The following is an 18,884-nucleotide window of genomic DNA, read 5'->3' on the forward strand; positions in this document are numbered from 1 at the left end:
ATGATATTGAGTAAACTGATGGATATGGTTATAGTTTTTCGGTCTCGCCTGAGATATTACTGGCTTTTATTCTGTGTTCTCCAGATACAAGGAAACCCTTCCCCTCAAGCTAATTATGATTTATAGCAGTTTGGTAAATTACACCCCTACTAGAATTGAAACATTTATATTTTCTCTCTACCTGAACCCTCCAGAAATTGGAAACTCAGAGGTTCCCAGAAACTTTATCCAATAAATAAGGAAGGCCACCTCCAAACAAGTGCAAGACTTTCAAGGTATTTTGGGGGGAACTTCAAAAAGGGAGGAATCATCCAAATCTGTTAGGCAAAATCTGTGATAATCCTTTGGCATGGCTTTCCTGGCCCTGAGAGGCCTTTTAAAAATTTAGTCTGAGACTCCTTATGAAAAGTTATAAAGAGTCCAAGCACCTGGGTTGGTAACACACTGTTTTTGCCTGAGTAGCAGAAAACTCAAGGAGGAAAACTAGTTAGAAGGATATCGCAATGGTCCAGGTGAGGCATAATGAGCCACTGGCAGTAAAGTTCCGGAATATTTCAGACTATAAACTAAAAGATTCCGCATTACCTGTGTATGAAGAATGAGATAAAGCGCGCTGTTTTGATCTAGCTGGTGCTGTTAACAACAACAACAACAATTAAAGACAAATAGGAAGTTCAGTTTCACATTTTGAGCTTAGCACCTAAAATTATCATGGCTGAAAATGCGTACACAAAGCATCAATTATGATCTTGTTGAAAACAAAGTTCTAGAAATTTTGTTCATTCTCTTAAAACCTACGAATTTATAGGCTTAAAAAATTAAACTTTAAAAACTTTTTTTTAAGACATCGTTAAACACTCCTGGGGCACCTTACATTACAGGCTTCAGGGAAACAACATTCAGTACCGTCAACAGGTTCCATTCCGCCCCGAGAACAGGGCGCTCCCGTGACGTCACCGCGACGTGGGGAGCGAGGCTGCGTTTTGGCGGAAGTCCTGCGTAGTTACCAACGAGACGCAGAGGGAGGGGCGACTGCCGCGGCCGACAGCTCTTCCGTGTAGCGTCCTCGCACGTCCCCTCGTGGCAGCCTGCGGTGCAGGCGAGCCTCTGGCTTTGCGGCTCCGCAGCTAGTCAGTCGCCTTGGGTCTAGCGTCGCCCGGGATCAGCGCGCGTGCCCAACTTCCTGTCCGCCCTACCGCCAGGCCTGGGGCGACGCCTCGAGGTAAAATCTAGGAGGTGCGGGAGGCTAACTCTGTGTAGGCCCTGTTGTCCGGGAGAATCCTGAGGCTCTCGGCGGCGCGGGAGCGGAGGCGATGGCGGAGGAGCAGGAATGCGATTTCAGGAAGTCGTGTGCGGACTCTGAGGCAGCGGCGGCTGCAGAACCTCTCCCTTCGGAGACCACCGCCGTCGCCGCAGAGTCGCCGGAACTCGAGAACTACAGTAGCAAGTGCGTGTTCTGCCGGATCGCGGCGCAGCAGGATCCCAGCACTGAACTCCTGTACTGTGAGGTTGGCGGCGAAGCGCGACCGGGGACCCGATCGCTCCTGGGGGCTCCGCGAGGGGACCTCGCCGGTGTGGATTGGGTGGGGAGGGTCCTGTTAAATGGGGCTGGGGGAGGCTGGGTGTCCTAGTGTTAATAACAGACTTGCTTCTCTAGGCGCGGGGAGTGTCACCAGCCACCTCTTTGCTATTCTAAGGGGAGAAAATGTAGTGGTAAAGTCTCTCTGCAGCTGCCGAGGTACTTAGTAGGCAATAGCATGTATAGCCTCTGATTTTATTAAAGGGACCCCCCCTCCCCCCGCCTTTCTAGACACTGCTTTTACATTCCGCACTCTTAATACTGGTACTGAAGAGAAACCAGTAGAAAATAGATAATGGTAATTGTGAAAAGCCTGTTTGTTAGATTGACTGAAAATAGGCTGGCAGGAGTGGGTCGGAGGCCAAACTATTACGTAATAGATTCTGATTTTCACTAAAGGGTCCAGTTCCTTAGAAGTGTTATCAGTTAGTATATGTGGACATTTTCAGAGCATTAAGACTTTGTCCAGATATTAAAACAGATGATCTGGTAGGCACTTTCTTCCACCAGCTCGACTTGCCTTTAAATAAGAAACATCTTTTGAAAGAATCAGCTCCACAGATTCTGGGCTTCTTTGTGGTTTTTGTTGTTGTTGTTGTTCTTGTAGTAATCATTTGTTAAAAGTAAATTGACTTCCTTCTAAGCACTGTTGGAGATTCATTGGTGAGCAAGGTAATGGATAGTCCCTGTCTGGATTTTTTAATCTAAAGGGACAGAAGAGGCAGCTGGTAACAGTGCCCTGTTGTATGGTGAGATGGTTTTACCACCTGAAGTATTTTGCAGGACTCGTGGGAGGAGCACCTGGCCCAGATTTGAAGGGATAGGGAAGGCTTTCCAGAGGAAGTGAGACATGAAAAAGTAAGTAGGCATTGGTCAGGTGAGGAGGAGAGAAGATGCCCCTGGTAAATAGCACCTTCAGAGGTTTGGTTTCTGCCACAGGAGAACAGAAATTCAATCTAACTGGAGCATGAAGTTTGAGGGGATGAGTGTTGAAAGATGAGGCTGGAGAGATAGACAAGGGGCCAAGTTATTAAGGCTACTTAATTCATGTTAAGGAGTTTTGGCTTTATTTGAAGAGTGAAGGGAAGCTCTATAGTGTTTAATGCTACTGTTAATGCTGAGTTGGAAGAAAGGGGTTGAGAAGTTACATGAAAGGGTTTGATCTTTGAAAGATTATCTGACACCATTGTGGAGAATGATTTAGAGAGGACCAGTCTGGAGGCATGGAGATCAGTTATGAGGCTGTTGAAGTAATCCAGCCTGGTGATGGCCTGAAATAAGATGTAGTAGTGGGAGTGAAGAAAAGCCAATCAATTTAAGGATATTTAGGAGTCTGATACTGCAGAGATATGCATCTCTAGCTCAGACTATAGGAACTGTCAGCTTATAGATGGAAATTGAAAAGAGGCAAATTAATGAGATCACCTAAGAAGTATATGTAGAGTAAGAAGTGGAGGGGCCCTTACACAGAACTGTAAAGAACACTAACATCATAAGAGAGAGGCAGAGACGATGTGAGCGAGTGGCAGGGACATATACACACTACCAAATGTAAATTAGATAGCTAGTGGGAAGCTGCAGCATAGCACAGGGAGTTCACCTCTGTGCTTTGTGACCACCTAGAGGGGTGGGATAGGGAGGGTGGGAGGGAGGGTGACACAAGAGGGAAGAGTTATGGGAACATATGTATATGTATAACTGATTCACTTTGTTGTAAAGGAGAAACTAACACACTATTGTAAAACAGTTATACTCAAATAAAGATGTTAAAAAAAATAAAAAATAAAAAATAAACAAACATACAAATAAAAAAAAAAAAAAAAAAAAAAGAGAGAGAGGCAGAGGAAGAGGACCTGAAAAGAGGAGAGAGAAACAGAGGGAAAACTAGGAAAGCTAAGAGAAGGGAGTATGTCAGGAAGATAGGAATTGGCAGCAACATCAGTCTTCCCTAATCCTCGAATCTCGGTTAGGTGACTCTCCAATATGCCTGCAAAGAGGGCAACTTAGATCAGAACTGGTTTTGTCCCCAGAGTGATGGGTCATTGACCTTGAGAAGAGCAACTGCAGTGCAGTGGTGAGGCAGAAGGCAGATTGTAGTTGATAAGAACCTGAAGGATAAAAAATTGAAGACAGCAAATACAGATGACTTTTGAAGGAAGTTTGGCAGTCTTGAGAAGGGAAAAGGTAAGGTAACTACAGGAGGAGATGGAGTTAAGAGAAAGCTTTTTAAAACAGTGAAGACTTTGGTGCGTTTAGATCCTGATGGGAAGGTGCCAATGGAGAGAGGTTTAAAATGGCCCAGGGTGGTAGAGCTTTGTCCCTGAGAAAGAGGAAACTCAGTCACTCATCCATTACTCAGTATTTGAATGAGTGCCTTTTGTGTGTCAGGCACTGTTGGAGGCATTAGGATATAGCAGTAAATAAAATGTGCAAAAATCCCTGTCCTCATGGAGCTTACATTCTACTCACAGGAAATAGACAGTAAGCAACATAATAAGTAAAATATTATACAGAGAATGGATATTGATACATAGTTCAAAATATTGATACATAGTTCATTAGATGGGAACAAAAAAAGAGAAAAGGGATGCAATTTTAAGTTTTTAGTCAGGAAAAGCTGCACTAAGAAGGTGGCATTTGAATGAAACCTGAAGGAGGTGAAGGAGGAAAGTATATGGTTTACTCTTTATATATAAAGTACAACTATGCCATATAGGACATGAGAGATACACAATATATTTGTGATATTAACATCATGGGAGGGCAATTAGGAAAAAGTTCAAAAATGTTCCTCAGGAGGGTGATAATGAGAAAAGTTTAAGAAACTGTTATAATCAAACAATGGCCATAATTCCAACTTTAAGAAGGTCATCCATTTCTTTTTTTAAAATAAATTTATTTATTTATTTATTTTTGGCTGAGTTGGGTTTGTGTTGCTGCGCGCAGGCTTTTCTCTAGTTGCAGCAAGCGGGAGTTACTACTCTTTGTTGTGGTGCGCGGCCTTCTCATTGCGGTGGCTTCTCTTGTTGTGGAGCACGGGCTCTAGGCATGCGGGCTTCAGTAGTTGTGGCACACAGGCTCAGTAGTTGTGGCTTGCGGGCTCTAGAGTGCAGGCTCAGTAGTTGTGGCACACAGGCTTAGTTGCTCCACGGCATGTGGGATCTTCCCGGGCCAGGGCTCGAACACTTGTTCCCTGCATTGGCAGGTGGATTCTTAACCATTGCGCCACCAGGCAAGCCTGAAGGTCATCCATTTCTGTGGAAAAGTATATGAAAACCCTAATGACACACCATTTTTTTAAGGGGTAGGTAAGGGAGTATCGGTAGTTTTATCTTTCTATTTAAGGAACTGTCATTTACTGAACAGTTTTTGCAGGCTTTCTATTGATATGTGTTACTCACTTGGAGCCCAAAGATGCATATGGCATGTCCTACACTTGAGAAGCTTGCCTATGATCTGAATTGAAATGAAAAATTTTCTTTTAGTGGTGTCACTAGGTATAGGTAGTCAAAATTCTGTATTTTAAAGTCACTTGAAATTATCTTTTCTTTGTGTAGTTATGCTACCAACATGACATATAGTTAGGTTCACTCATTTCTGTTTGTTTTCCATTGTTAAGGACTACTTTTTTTTTTCTTTTTGAGTCCAAAAATGTATGGTAAATATTCACATGCTTTTAAAATCAAAATTGTAAAGCAAAGTACATTTGAAGTCTAGTATCCATTCTCTTGTTATCTCTACTTTGTTCCTCTTTCCCCGTAAGAAACCTTTAAAAAATATTTTTGGTTTATCTTTCCTTTGTGAGTAGATATGTATGCGTGTGTTTATATTTATACTCCGCCTTCTTACACAAAAGATAGCTTAACCTTGTTCCATGCTTTTTCTTTTTTACCTTAGGAATTTATTCCAGAAATGATTTCATAAGTGGATAAAGATCTTCCTCATTCCTTTTTGTAACTACACAATACTCCACTGTATGGATTTACTGTAATTTATTCAGCCAGTCTTAGTTGAATTTTATGGACAGTTGGGTTATTTTCAGTCTTTTGCTATCATAAATCATGCTGCAAAGAATAGCCTTGTACAAATATCATTTCATATTTTTTGCCTGTTTATCTGTGGAATGGGAGGACAGTCTTTCTTTTTTTTTTTTTTTTTTTTTGTGGTACGCGGGCCTCTCACTGTTGCGGCCTCTCTCGTTGCGGAGCACAGGCTCCGGATGCGCAGGCTCATCGGCCATGGCTCACGGGCCCAGCAGCTCCGCAGCATGTGGGATCTTCCCGGACCGGGGCATGAACTTGCGTCCCCTGCATCGGCAGGCGGACTCTCAACCACTGCGCCACCAGGGAAGCCCCGACAGTCTTTCTTTTAAATGAAGAGTCTAAATACTGGCTAGATCAGTAGTAGCAATGAGGAGAGACATCAAAGAGCCAGTTTCAGTATTTTAGAAAGCTTAATGGAAATCTAATTCAATCATTGATTGCATAGGCTAAATAAAACGTCGTTTCTTTGCTTTTGACAGGAATTTTGTCTACTGGTGATGATGACAGTTATGTCAATTGGTAGGTTTCTTTAATTAATGAGAATTGGGAAAATAAAATATTCACACATGACAATTTAGTAAACAGAGCCTTTCAAAATAGGGTTTTGGGAGATGAAGACAGAACTGGGCATTTGGTTCATTCTTATGGCTGAGTCATGTAAGACAGCAGATTTTTTAAGAGCTTCTTTAATGTTTTTCTCCTGTTATCCTTTAGACTGGCACTGTGTAGTTCCATGAATCTAAAGAAGTGTTAACTCCTGCCTTGAGGTAGAATTCACCTACATTATCTCAAAATAATTCTAATCGGGATGTATTCTGTGCCAGAAAGAGTTACCTCTGGATTTTTAAAAGTTAATGCCATAATTGAGGGGGAAATAAAGACATATAAAATTGTTGTGTTATGAATCAGTCTGGGAAGTACAATTTTGTTGTACTAGATTTGACCCCCGATACTAGTTGTTTCTCAGCTGGAAGCATTAGTAAATAATGGAAAACTTTAAACATTCAAAAACATTGCTGTCTTATCCCTTTTGATCTTATCCCTTTCTAAAACATTCCATGGATATGAATATTTAAAGATACTACTAGATGGAAAAACCATAATAAAAATGGAAATAATTGTCATGCTTGTTATTTTAGTGTTAGGGTTAGCTCTTGGGGTTCCCCAAATCAGCCAACCTTCTGGGACTATACACACACGTGTGTGTGTGTGTGTGTGTGTGTGTAGCACACACATACATTACATATATATACACATGTATACATATTTACATAAATTTACACACACACACACACACACACACACCCCACCTGGTCTGAGTCTCTGTCCCTGAATTTCAGGAAACCCATCACTTTCCCCAGTATATCAGAAGATTTCCTCTTGGCGCTGGGGGGAGTATGCTGCATACATTATTCCGAGTCACCTCGCATGATTTTCTGTTTCTACTAAATTTTCTATCTTATCCTCAAACCTTTGTCTTGCATCAGCCGAAGAGAGTAACAGATTCTTTTCATTTCATTTTCCTGATACATTAACGCAAAGCAACAGCTGCTATAGATTTTTCCTCAAAGTTTGGGGGCAATAGGATTCTCATATTCTTTAAACACAGCATAAATCCCTGTTTCTATAAGCAGGCACCTCAATTCATTTCTTGTTTGTGTACTTTCCTCATAGCTCATGCTACATTCAGTTGACCCATCACTGTTTACTTCAAAGTCTTAAAAGTTACAATTTCCCCCCTCTCTATTCTCATCTTATAGGCAGGTTACACTCAATAGCTGGAAAAATAATTAAGATTTTTGTGTTGCTGTGCCTCCACATTTTAGCAGCTCTTGGTTGAAGGTATGTAAATGAGGACAGCAACAAAATCAATATTTAAGCAATATTTTAATAGAGTGATATTGTGGATATTTTATAGAAGCCTTGAGATAGGAAAGGGACACATAATACTGTATTTTTGCTGCCCTCCATTTCAGTCGTGGCTCTGCTGGAGGCTAAAGTAGACAAAAAGTCCCATTCACTGAATTGTGGTCTCACTGCAGGTCAATTTGTCAGTCACCTGAAGCTTAGATGAGCAGTATGGATACTGATAAGGAAGTTCGTGGTACAGTATGTACAATTGCCTTTCATCATTATTCTCACTGAAATCAAGATTACTGGCATAGATATGAGGCCGTTGTTCCAACTGAATTTTAGTTCTTGAAATGGAGAACTAATGAGCAACAGTGCATTCTGGGAAACTATGCTTATTGATACTGATTTTATTTAATTTTGACTAATTTTTTAATATAAGATATTGAATAAGGTTATTTAGGGAATATAGATTTTTTTCTTTTGAAAAAACTTGAAACTCAAATGTTAATAGGTTGAAAGACTCCCTTTTTTGTTTCCTTTTCTTTTTTCCTTACATTAATGTGTGGAGTATAGAAACCAGAAAACTGATACCATACATGTAATGGACTGGACACATAACTTAGTACAGTATACTAGAGTTTGTTTCAGCATTTCAGAGTCTTTTTAATGCTATAAAGTGGCAAGTAAACATAAAGAAAAAATATTTATAATTATTGTAAAAAATGTTTAAAAATGTAACCCCTGGATATATAGATGCTAGATGATGTTATAAATGAAGAAAATGGCACTTTGGAAAAAAATTAAATGTAAAAAAGAATTTATCAATCTTGCTATGATTCTGTGGTAGAACCTTTAAAAGTACATATTAGGAGTAGAAAAACCTTAGGGTAGAGATGGAGAAATATATAATGAAATTTTTAAAAACTCTGGGATTATGGTAATGAAGTTTTAATGAACTTCATTTCTAATTGTTTTCCTGAAATTGATTTTATATAAGTCTTTTTCTTCTCTGGAATAAATGAGCATCTCATGAAGGAAGCTAAAGCTTGTCTTTATGGACATAATGCATAATCACAAAATTGCCCAATGGAGATTAGCTGTAACATAAGCACCATTTCCCTATCAGACTGAGATTCATGTATGATGCTTAAGACATGCCACAACAGCATTAGGAAATTCTTTTTAAAAATTCACTAACAAATGACATTTTCCTTTAGAATGAAGATCTAGTTTGCTTCAAAGATATCAAGCCAGCAGCACCTCATCATTATCTTGTGGTGCCAAAGATGCATATTGGAAACTGCAGATATCTAAAGAAAGATCAAATAGAACTGGGTAAGTTGATGGCAGTATTCTTCATGGTTATATCATCGTGAACTGGCATCAGTGATGACAGTGACAATTGAAAAGAAACAGTTTGGGCCAGGTATTGTGATAAAGGAGCATTATGGCTTTTTGAAACTTTCATTATGAAAAAATTCAAATATATACAAAAATAAAGAAAATAGTATAATCTCCATGTATTTATCACCTAACTTCAACATTTATTAACTCATGGCCAATCTCTTTACATATATTAACCTTCTCCCACAGTGAATTTTAAGCAAATCTCAGACGCCATGTTATTTAATTTTTAAAATCTTTAAAAGATAATGCCTCTTTATGCTATTTAAATGATGGCTTTCTTGATTCTGAAAGTGAAAGATAACATGAAAACTTATAAACAAATAGAATGGATAAAGAAGATGTGGTACATATATACAATGGACTATTACTCAGCCATAAAAAGGAACGGAATTGTGCTATTTGCAGAGACGTGGATGGACCTAGAGACTGTCATACAGCGTGAAGTAAGTCAGAAAGAGAAAAACATCGTATAATATCACTTATATGTGGAATCTAGAAAAATGATACAGATGAATTTATTTGCAAAACAAAAATAGAGATGCACACATAAAGAACAAACGTATGGATACCAAGGGGGCAAGGGGGGTGGGATGAGTTGGGAGATTAGGTCTGACATATATACACTACTATGTATAAAATTGATAACTAATGAGAACCTACTGTATAGCACAGGGAACTCTACTCAGTGCTCTGTGGTAACCTAAATGGGAAGGAAATCCAGAAAAGAGGGGATATATGTATACATATAGCTGCTTCACTTTGCTGTCCAGCAGAAACTAACATGACATTGTAAAGCAACTATACTCTAATAAAAATTAATTTTAAAAAAGTTATAAACAAGTAAGTTATAGTATGGCATATGAGTACATATTACCTGAGAGTGAGACCATATTGGTACCTGCCTTGTAGTTTCCTGCCTTGTAATTTTCTGTATAGATGAAGTAGGACCAAAGTTTAATTATGAGATTTTAGTGATGAACTTTTAGCCTCTGAAAAAGAGATTCTGAAATCTTGTCTCTTACAGGATTATCCTGTATTTTCCTATACATGATTTCTGTGACTTGTCAGCTATGGTTTACTAAGACATTGCTAATTTTACTTCAGTAGCCATTGTCATCAGGGTCTGGGATGTTTGGTCAATACTTTAAGGTAGCTGGCAAGATAGATAAATTGGGCCAGATTTTTGACGGTGACTAAGAAATCTCTTTGATGAAAACCTCGATATGTTGTTTATTAGTGTTTAGACTACTGAATTACCAGTTTTTAAACTGTTTTTTCTAGATATTGTGAAATTCCTTAGTCATCTGAAGTTCTATCAGTATGTTTCATGCTCATTCCAACAGACAGAGGCCAATATACGTGCAGTATTTAGTACTAGGCAACAGCCACCATAGCCTTAAGTATTTCCTTTTAAACTGTTTTTCTTATGGAGGGAGAAATGTGTTTTTGCTTGCTTTTCTTTTTCTAGTATTTCTTTTCTTGTTAAAAGTTTTTATAACAGTTGCAAATCAAATGTTACTAATTTTGAAGCAGCGTGGTAGGTGTTTGGGATTTCATTATATGTACTGTTTTTACTGATTTTGTGTATATTTGAATATTTCCATAATAAAACTTTAAAAGTCCTTGCAATTAATATTTTTATACAGTCTGTAAAGTTGGAAAAATAATAAGCATATGGAAGAGCTTAATAATACTATCAAGCACTGTGACTATAATTGACATTAATAGAACTTCACCTAACTATAGAATATACATTTTGTTATGAGCACATGTTCACCAAGATAGTCCATATTCTGGACAATAAAATAAGTCTCAATACATTTCAAATGATCAAAATCTTATAAAATACGTTGTCTGATGACAATGGAATTAAAATAAATAATAAAATCTAGAATGGCACTAAATATTTTTAAGTTAAAACACTTTAAAGTAACTTCTAAATAAATGGGTTAAAAAAGACAATATTTTGAACTGATTGGTAATAAAAATACAACATAACAAAATTTGTAGAATGTAGCTGAAGAAGTGCCTCGAGCGAAATTTATAGCTTTAAGTGCTTATATTAGAAAAGGAGGTACAAAACCAATGACCTAAGTTTCCAGTTTAGGATGCAAGAAAGAGGCAAGCAAATCAGATCAAAATAAAGTATAAAGAAGGAAATAGATTAGATATCAATGAAATAGGAAAGAGACAATAGGTTTTGCTTCATGTATTTTGGATCTGATTTTAAGTGAATACATAATTATGATTGTCGTGTCTTCTCAATGATCCATCTTTATCATTGTAAAATGTTCCTTTTTAAGTCTGGAAATACTTCTTCTGTCTATTTTGTATGACATTAACTTAGATACTCCAACTTTCTTATTACTTATTGTTTGCATTGGGTATTTTTCTCTATCCTTTACATACAAATTGAATATTTATATTTAAAGACTTGAAGATAGCAATATAATTGGGTCTGACTCTTTTTAAAAAAAGTAATGTGCAAATCTCTTTTAATTGGAGCATTTAGTTCGGAAGCATTTAATATATAACTACTGGCATAGTTGGATTTAGGTCTACCATCTTGCCATTTGTTTTCTATTTGTCCCGTTTTTTTTTTTGTTGTTATTGTTGCCCTGTTTCTTCTTTCCTGCCTTGTGGTTGATCAAACATATTTTTTAGTATTCCACTTTATTTCTTGCCATTTTAGCTATTTTTCTTTGTATTTCTTTAAAGTGGTTGTTCTAGAGAAATTAAAATACACATCATTTATCACAGCCTACTTAGAGTTAACATTGTATCAATTCATGTAAAATGTGAGAAACTTTGCAACATTTTGTGTTATTGTTGTCATTTATATTTCATTTAAATACTTTATAATGCCATGGTACTGTTAAATAATCATATGTCTTTTAAAGAAATTAAAAGAAAAAACAATCTTTTTTATTTACTCAAATGTTTGGCATCTTGGGAGTAATTTATTTTTCAAATTATATTTTCAAGGATGGTTTTATGTTGAAAGCAGAAGCAAATTGAATAATCACACGAGTCTCCATACTGAACCAGAAACTAGTCAACATTCTTCTGATTATTTTCAGTTTAATTTTTCATCCAATTAAAGGCTCTAGATTTATGATGCTGAAAGTCCTCTATCTTGTTACATGGAATGCAGCATGCTTCTACCATCTGTCTCTTTTTTAAAACTTTTTTCATTGAAGTATAGTTGATTTACAATATCATGTTAGTTTCAGATAGACAGCACAGCGACTCAATTATACACATATATGTATATATATATTCTTTTTCACATTCTTTTCCCTTATAGGTTATTACAAATATTGAGTATAGTTCCCAATCCTTGTTGGTTATCTATTTTATATATAGTAGTGTGTACATATTAATCCCAGCCTCATAATTTACCCCTCCCCCCAACCCTTGCATCTTGGGAGTATTTTTTTTTTTTTTTTTTGCGGTACGCGGGCCTCTCACTGTTGTGGCCTCTCCCGCTGTGGAGCACAGGCTCCCGACGTGCAGGCTCAGCGGCCATGGCTCACGGGCCCAGCCGCTCCGCGGCACATGGCATCTTCTCGGAGTGGGGCACGAACCCGTATCCCCTGCGCCACCAGGGAAGCCCCCTTGGGAGTATTTTTAAAAGAAAACAAGATACAGTCTGGCTCGAAGTAACATGAGCTTTTTTTTTGACCTTGTGGTACTGGCCTTGTCATGGACGCCTTCCCACTCAAGCCTGACTTAGAGAGGTAAACTGTTAGCAATGATTTTATAAGCCTCATTATAACAACTGTCTTCTGCAGATTCTCTCACTTCTTCTTTTTTCAAATGCTTGATTACACCATTCAGAAACAAAAGAGATCTAAAGTTTGGCATTGTGCTTTGAAGATCCGGGGTTACCAAAATTTTTTTAATGGGGAAGCATATTCCCACCTGAAGGCTGTAAAACATTGAGACAATAAAGATGCTAAGGCAAATGAGAGTTTGGAAGCCAAAACAAACATTTAGCTGGTCACGGCTGGGCCGACATAAAGGGATGTCATATTCCTAATTTGAGTTCAAAGTCAAATTCAAAATTTTCTTGTCCTCTTAACTCAAACAGTTTTTGTTTAATTACTTGGTTTCCTTATGATTAGAATTAGACCTCAGTAGTATCAGATGTCCTAAACAGTCACTTGATAATATCCCTCAACAGCTGTTCAAAGTCAGCTTATATGTGATAGTTTGTGATGGGTTGAACCTTCATTTCAGTTGTTGATAAGCAAACTTCTTAGTAACTTAGAGCTACTGGATGAGTCTTTAAATGTGTATCCATTTGATATGACTTTTTACTAGGACCCTAAAAGTTCGGGTTAATAACTAGGTAGTGAACTTAATGTCTCCTATAGTGTAATGTAGTTTCTTTACTGTTTTGTAGTTGAGAACATGGTAACTGTTGGGAAAACCATTCTTGAAAGGAATAATTTCACTGACTTCAAAAATACGAGGTAGGTATACTTCCAGATAGAAACCAATATATGCAGTTGGTTTTTCTGAAATGTTATTTCCTCAGGAAAATGAAAGTAGAGATGGCGGAATTCATGGTTTAAATGCAGTTTTCCTGAAAGTGAACATTGTTCATTGGTAAATTTAATAAACAAGACTTTTTTTCATGTCTCAACATCATCTAATAATCACCACTTTTAGTTTTGGGCAGACAAGTATATTGAAGCAGTGGGTAGGTAAAATTAGTTGCTTAGTCCTCTTTGTTCAATATGTGCATTCCTATAAAATTGTGAGTAAATTGAATTTCCTTAGAAAAACTTTATTTTATATGATTTAAAAATGTACTATTACCCTTCTAGCATGAAAGTAACTTGAATTTGTTGAACTGAACTCTGACATTAACCAAAGTTTGAGTAAAAGCATACAATGTTCAATTTGGTAACTGTTTTAATTAATCTATTTTTTCTTTTTTAAAAGATTTCGATTTTGCCTTGTATGATCAAAGTAGTACCAAGGCAGGTATAGTGATTACTTCTGACACCTCTGAAGTAGAATTCAGAGGCCTGAATTCTAATGCTATCAGTGTTACTTGCTGCTACTATAGTTGTACTGGCTGTGTTACTTTAGACAAGTCATTTAAACTCTCCAAGATAATACCTGCTCTGCCTACTTGTAGGCTAAAATGAGATTGAATGTGTGAAAATCCTGTGAAAACTATTATGAACTATATCCAAGGGTGATAATGACAAGGAACAGATGGTACTTGAGACCCTTTGGTCAAAATCAACACGTTCCCTTCCCAGTCATAGAAGTGCTCATTAGAAGAATGAACACTGGACTGGTTGTCAAGAGCCCTGAGTTTCAATTCTAGCTCTACCACTGCCTAACTTTGTGACCTTAGGAAGTCTCTTCAACTTTCTAGATCTTGGTTTCCCCATCTTTAAAATCTTTAAAATGAAAAGGTTGAGTGAACCCTTGAGTTACTTCTAGCTTTTAGATTACTTGATTCCATTATATGACTCCTGTTTCATAGAGGGAAAACCTAGTCTCCTTTTCTGGGTGGTGGTAGAGGCTTTTCAGTATGTTACGGATCTGATTCCACTGTCTGTCCTGTATTTCTGCATTATAGCACCTCTCCTTGCCTTCTTCACACGTTCCCAGTCATTTTTAGTCTTTTTTAAAAATTGAGACTTACTTCTAGTTTGAACAGGCAAGTATTTCTAGGCTTGAATTATTGTTACAGGTGTGCCTTGCTCCACTTACAAAATAGACTTACAAAACTGTAAATGGATTTTTAAGAGGTTAAATCATATTTAAAAATTTTTACCAAAAGAATACTCTTGTAAATATTTTATAAAGCAAATAGTTATCATCTAACTTATTTTTAGTATTCAAGAAACTTAAGTGATGATAGTTTTTTTAGTGAGGGTAAGGAAATGACCACTTTATTAAAGGAGAAAGCACGCCATCTACTGGCTATGTCTTGGAAAAAGGAATCCTTCTACTTCAGCATTCAGTAATTTTAAGATTCACTGGAGAGGCATCTTTTAGGAGAATTAAAGCTTAATATGATAAGAACTGAAGTAATAAGACATAATGCCAGCTCAGAATTCATAAGGGTTATACAGAGGCATAATATTCTGTGAAAGCCTTTCTCAATGAAGAGTTTATCTTATTGTGAACTTCAACATGAAGATGAACTGTGTGAATACTCTCAAGTTCATAAAGGAAAACAGTGAAAGAGATGTTTGAGTGGTAATCTGTCTACCTTAGGTAACCTGTTTTGGATATCTTTAATATTTATGTGTTTTAACCTGAAAATATAGTTTTAAACTATTGTAGAACTAATTTGTCAATTATCTCTTACCTTGCTGTTTCAGAATGGGTTTCCATGTGCCACCATTCTGTTCCATTTCCCATTTGCACCTTCATGTTCTGGCACCAGCCGATCAGCTTAGCTTCTTATCAAAATTGGTTTATAAAGTGAATTCCTATTGGTTTATCACAGTAAGTGTTATTGTTATGCTAGCAGCATACAAAAATATTTAAAATATTTGTCCTTTTTGTTGTAGTTTTTCTTTTCTTGGCAACAGTGGGCACTTACACCTGTTATAGACTTGATCATCTGATTTAACATTCTTTTTGCACATATCTAAAATAATATTTTTAATTTGGGGTACTTTTCCAGATCATCAAATCTGTAGGAAGAGATACTATGGCGAAGTCTCTCAATTCTAAGCAGAGGATATGATATAGAAATTCATGGCATTAATAGTTCAGAATTCTGAATTGTGGCTCTGTTAGTTACTTGAGTGACCATGTGCAAGTTACTTAAACTTCTTAAGGCCCAAGTTTTTGTTTTTGTGGTACACGGGCCTCTCACTTTTGTGGCCTCTACCGTTGCGGAGCACAGGCTCCGGACGCACAGGCTCAGTGGCCATGGCTCACGGGCCCAGGTGCTCTGTGGCATGTGGGATCTTCCCCGACCGGGGCACGAACCCTTGTCCCCTGCATCGGCAGGGGGACTCTCAACCACTGTGCCACCAGGGAAGCCCAAGGCCCAAGTTTTTTTATCTACTACCGACGTACAGGTAATAATGCCTACATGTAGGGTTGATAAGAGGATTGATGAAATAACATGTAAAGCACTTAAAACTGTACATTGTAGATAGTGAGGGCTCAGTAAATGTTATCTGCTGCCTCTGTCATCATCAGCCTCATTGCAGAAATTGATGCAAGTAGTAGTATCAGCTACTAGATCTGAAGTTGATGCTTTGAGCCTAAAAAAATTGCAGAATTCTGCTTTACTAGGGCAAAAGTAGAGTAGAATTCAACTGGCTATTGGCTTGTAACCTGACAGTTAAGCTTTAGTTATTAAATGACTCTGTCCTTCCAGGGCCACTTGACTAGTAATTTATGTTTCTTATTTCATGTGTCCATGATGATAAGGTGACCTATAGTTGCTATATCTGAAAAACCATCTAATTGCAAATTAAGTAATTACCATTAGTTAGTGCAGATTATTATTATAGTCATAGTACAAAAGAAATGAAAAAGTAGTCGATTTCTAGAAACTTCATATTTCAAACTTATTATCTCTCTCCTCAACTTTTGTCCAGATGATTTTATTTTATTAAAAATATATTTAGGGCTTCCCTGGTGGCACAGTGGTTGAGAATCCGCCTGCCGATGCAGGGGACACGGGTTCGTGCCCCGGTCCGGGAAGATCCCACATGCCGCGGAGCGGCTGGGCCCGTGAGCCATGGCCGCTGAGCCTGCGTGTCCGGAGCCTGTGCTCCGCAACGGCAGAGGCCACAACAGTGAGAGGTCCGCATACTGCAAAAAAAAAAAAAAAAAAAAATATATATATATATATATATGTATATATTTAAGGTATGTGATGTATATATTTGAAATTAAAAAGTGGGACATTTTGTAGGAAGCTGGTGTGGTCTCTTTAAAAAAATCATAATGATAAAAAAACATTTTTTTCTTATTTGTATTTCTAAGTTTCTACACCATGCTTTTATAGTAAAAAATAATTAGAAATACATTTTTATACTTTTTAAACTGTATTTCCGTACATGATTTTTTAGGCAAAATTGAATGGCAAGTACACAGAGGTCCCGTATACCCTCTGTCCCCACATACTCGCAGTCTTCCCCACTGTGGACATCCTACACCACAGTGATACATTCGTTATAATCCATGAAACTACATTGACACGTCATTATCACTCAAAGTCCATAGTTTACATTAGGGTTCATTCTTGGTGTTGTACATTCTGTGGGTTTGGATGAATGTATAATGACATATATCCACAATTGTAGTATCATGCAGAATAGTTTAACTGCCCTGAAAATCCTCTGTGCTCTGACTATTCATTTCTCCCTCCCCCTTAATCCCTGGTAACCACTGATCTTTTTAGTGTCTCCAGTTTTGCCTTTTCCAGAATATCATGTAGTTAGAATCATATTGTATGTAGCCTTTTCAGATTGGCTTCTTTCACTTAGTAAAATGCATTTAAGGTTCTTCCATGTCTTTAGTATTATATTTATTTTCCTTATTGAAACTATCTAACAAAAAGGCAATGTGGATAAAAACCTGCCTATTTATATATGGTATAGAATAAACACCTTTACTATAGTTTGAAAATTGTTATGTTGAGAGTTTTTTGTAAGATATTTTTAGGAACAGAATATGTAGTATCCAGTTCTTCTGCTGTGGTTTATTATAATAGGGGTGCCAGTAGAATTATTTCATGTAGGCTATGATAACTAGAATTTAAAAATATGTTATTTTTCCATTACAGGCTGATTATTTGATTGACAAACTAAGAACATGAAAATGTCAACAGTGGAAGATTTTCCTAATTTTAGCTCAACATAAACTAATATTCTGCTCTCTTTGAAGTCTAATTACAATTGGGTTTTATGTGAAGCTATTACTAGGTAGTCTTAAATTGTTTCTTAATGTTTGTTTCCTGAAATCTGTGATATAGTTATATGAATATTTTGTCATTGACTTTGTTTTAGTGGTTCCTTATCTAAGGTATTAGATACTATAGATAAAATCCCATTAGAACAAATTTTGTTAATCAAGAAGGGCTCTGTATTTTTTTTAAAGTTCAAACATTTTAATTTCTCAATAGTCAATTATAATAGTGATTTATTTATGAAGAATAAACTGGTATAAAAAGTACTTTGTTGGAGCCTTTATTATATGAAGGAGAAAGAGAAATTATTTCTTGATTGTTCTATAATTTTACACATAAAATTTCAAAATAAAGAGTACCATACTACACAGTGATCTCTGATCTTATTGATGGAAAGAACTGTATATGTGTCACTTTTTACTCAGGTTTCAGATGCTGGTTTTCACTTCTTGAATCCTAGCATCTTTGTAATAAATTGATCCTGAAGCTATGTAATATATATAAAATAATTTCACTGTAACCGTGAATTTGCTATAACAATCAATTTGGCTATCCAAGATAATTCATTGTAATGGAATTTTACCTGTAAGAACGTAAATGGGGAAGAAACATAAGTGCTTACATTAATCTATTAAAACTGGCAGAAACTGTTGCTTTATGGCTTGTTTATTATACCAAAGGAAAATTAGAATGAAAAAGTGGTTAGACCTGTCTTTTATCATGAAAAAGTCCTGATTTGAAAGTAGAAATAGGTTGAATGAGAAAATTAATTTTAATAACTATTAATATATTGATAAATCATTTTATGAGACATATTTCTTTAGGAATTGTCTTTTGGTACTGATCTACACTAACAATAGTGAATGTGAATGAAAAATAAGTATTGAAAGATAATCTTATATTGTGCCAGTGTATAACTGTACCATGTACATGAATATAAATGAACATAAGGATTAAAGTATTGATCTTAGAAACAGGCTGAGAAGAGTAGTTTTTTTTTTTCTTTCTTTTTTTGGGGGATGATATTAAACATAGTTTTAAGTAATGAAATACTTCGTTACAACCTCTGGAATCAATACTGTTTAGTTCA

The 18,884-nt window shown here is 36.7% G+C and overlaps 1 protein-coding gene across 1 annotated transcript; it reads left to right on the forward strand.

The window, feature by feature from the left end:
- Nucleotides 1-1,030: 1,030 nt before the first annotated feature.
- HINT3 (histidine triad nucleotide binding protein 3) lies at nt 1,031-18,060 on the forward strand. Its single transcript, XM_059083959.2, has 5 exons — nt 1,031-1,508; nt 8,694-8,811; nt 13,292-13,361; nt 15,240-15,366; nt 17,672-18,060. Exons 1-5 carry the CDS (start codon nt 1,314-1,316, stop codon nt 17,702-17,704), a joined length of 543 nt encoding a protein of 180 aa, XP_058939942.1. The 5' UTR covers nt 1,031-1,313; the 3' UTR covers nt 17,705-18,060.
- The last annotated feature ends 824 nt before the right edge of the window (nt 18,061-18,884 follow it).

Source organism: Kogia breviceps, chromosome 13, assembly GCF_026419965.1.
Source record: "Kogia breviceps isolate mKogBre1 chromosome 13, mKogBre1 haplotype 1, whole genome shotgun sequence".
In the NCBI taxonomy this organism is placed as follows: Eukaryota; Metazoa; Chordata; class Mammalia; order Artiodactyla; family Physeteridae; genus Kogia; species Kogia breviceps.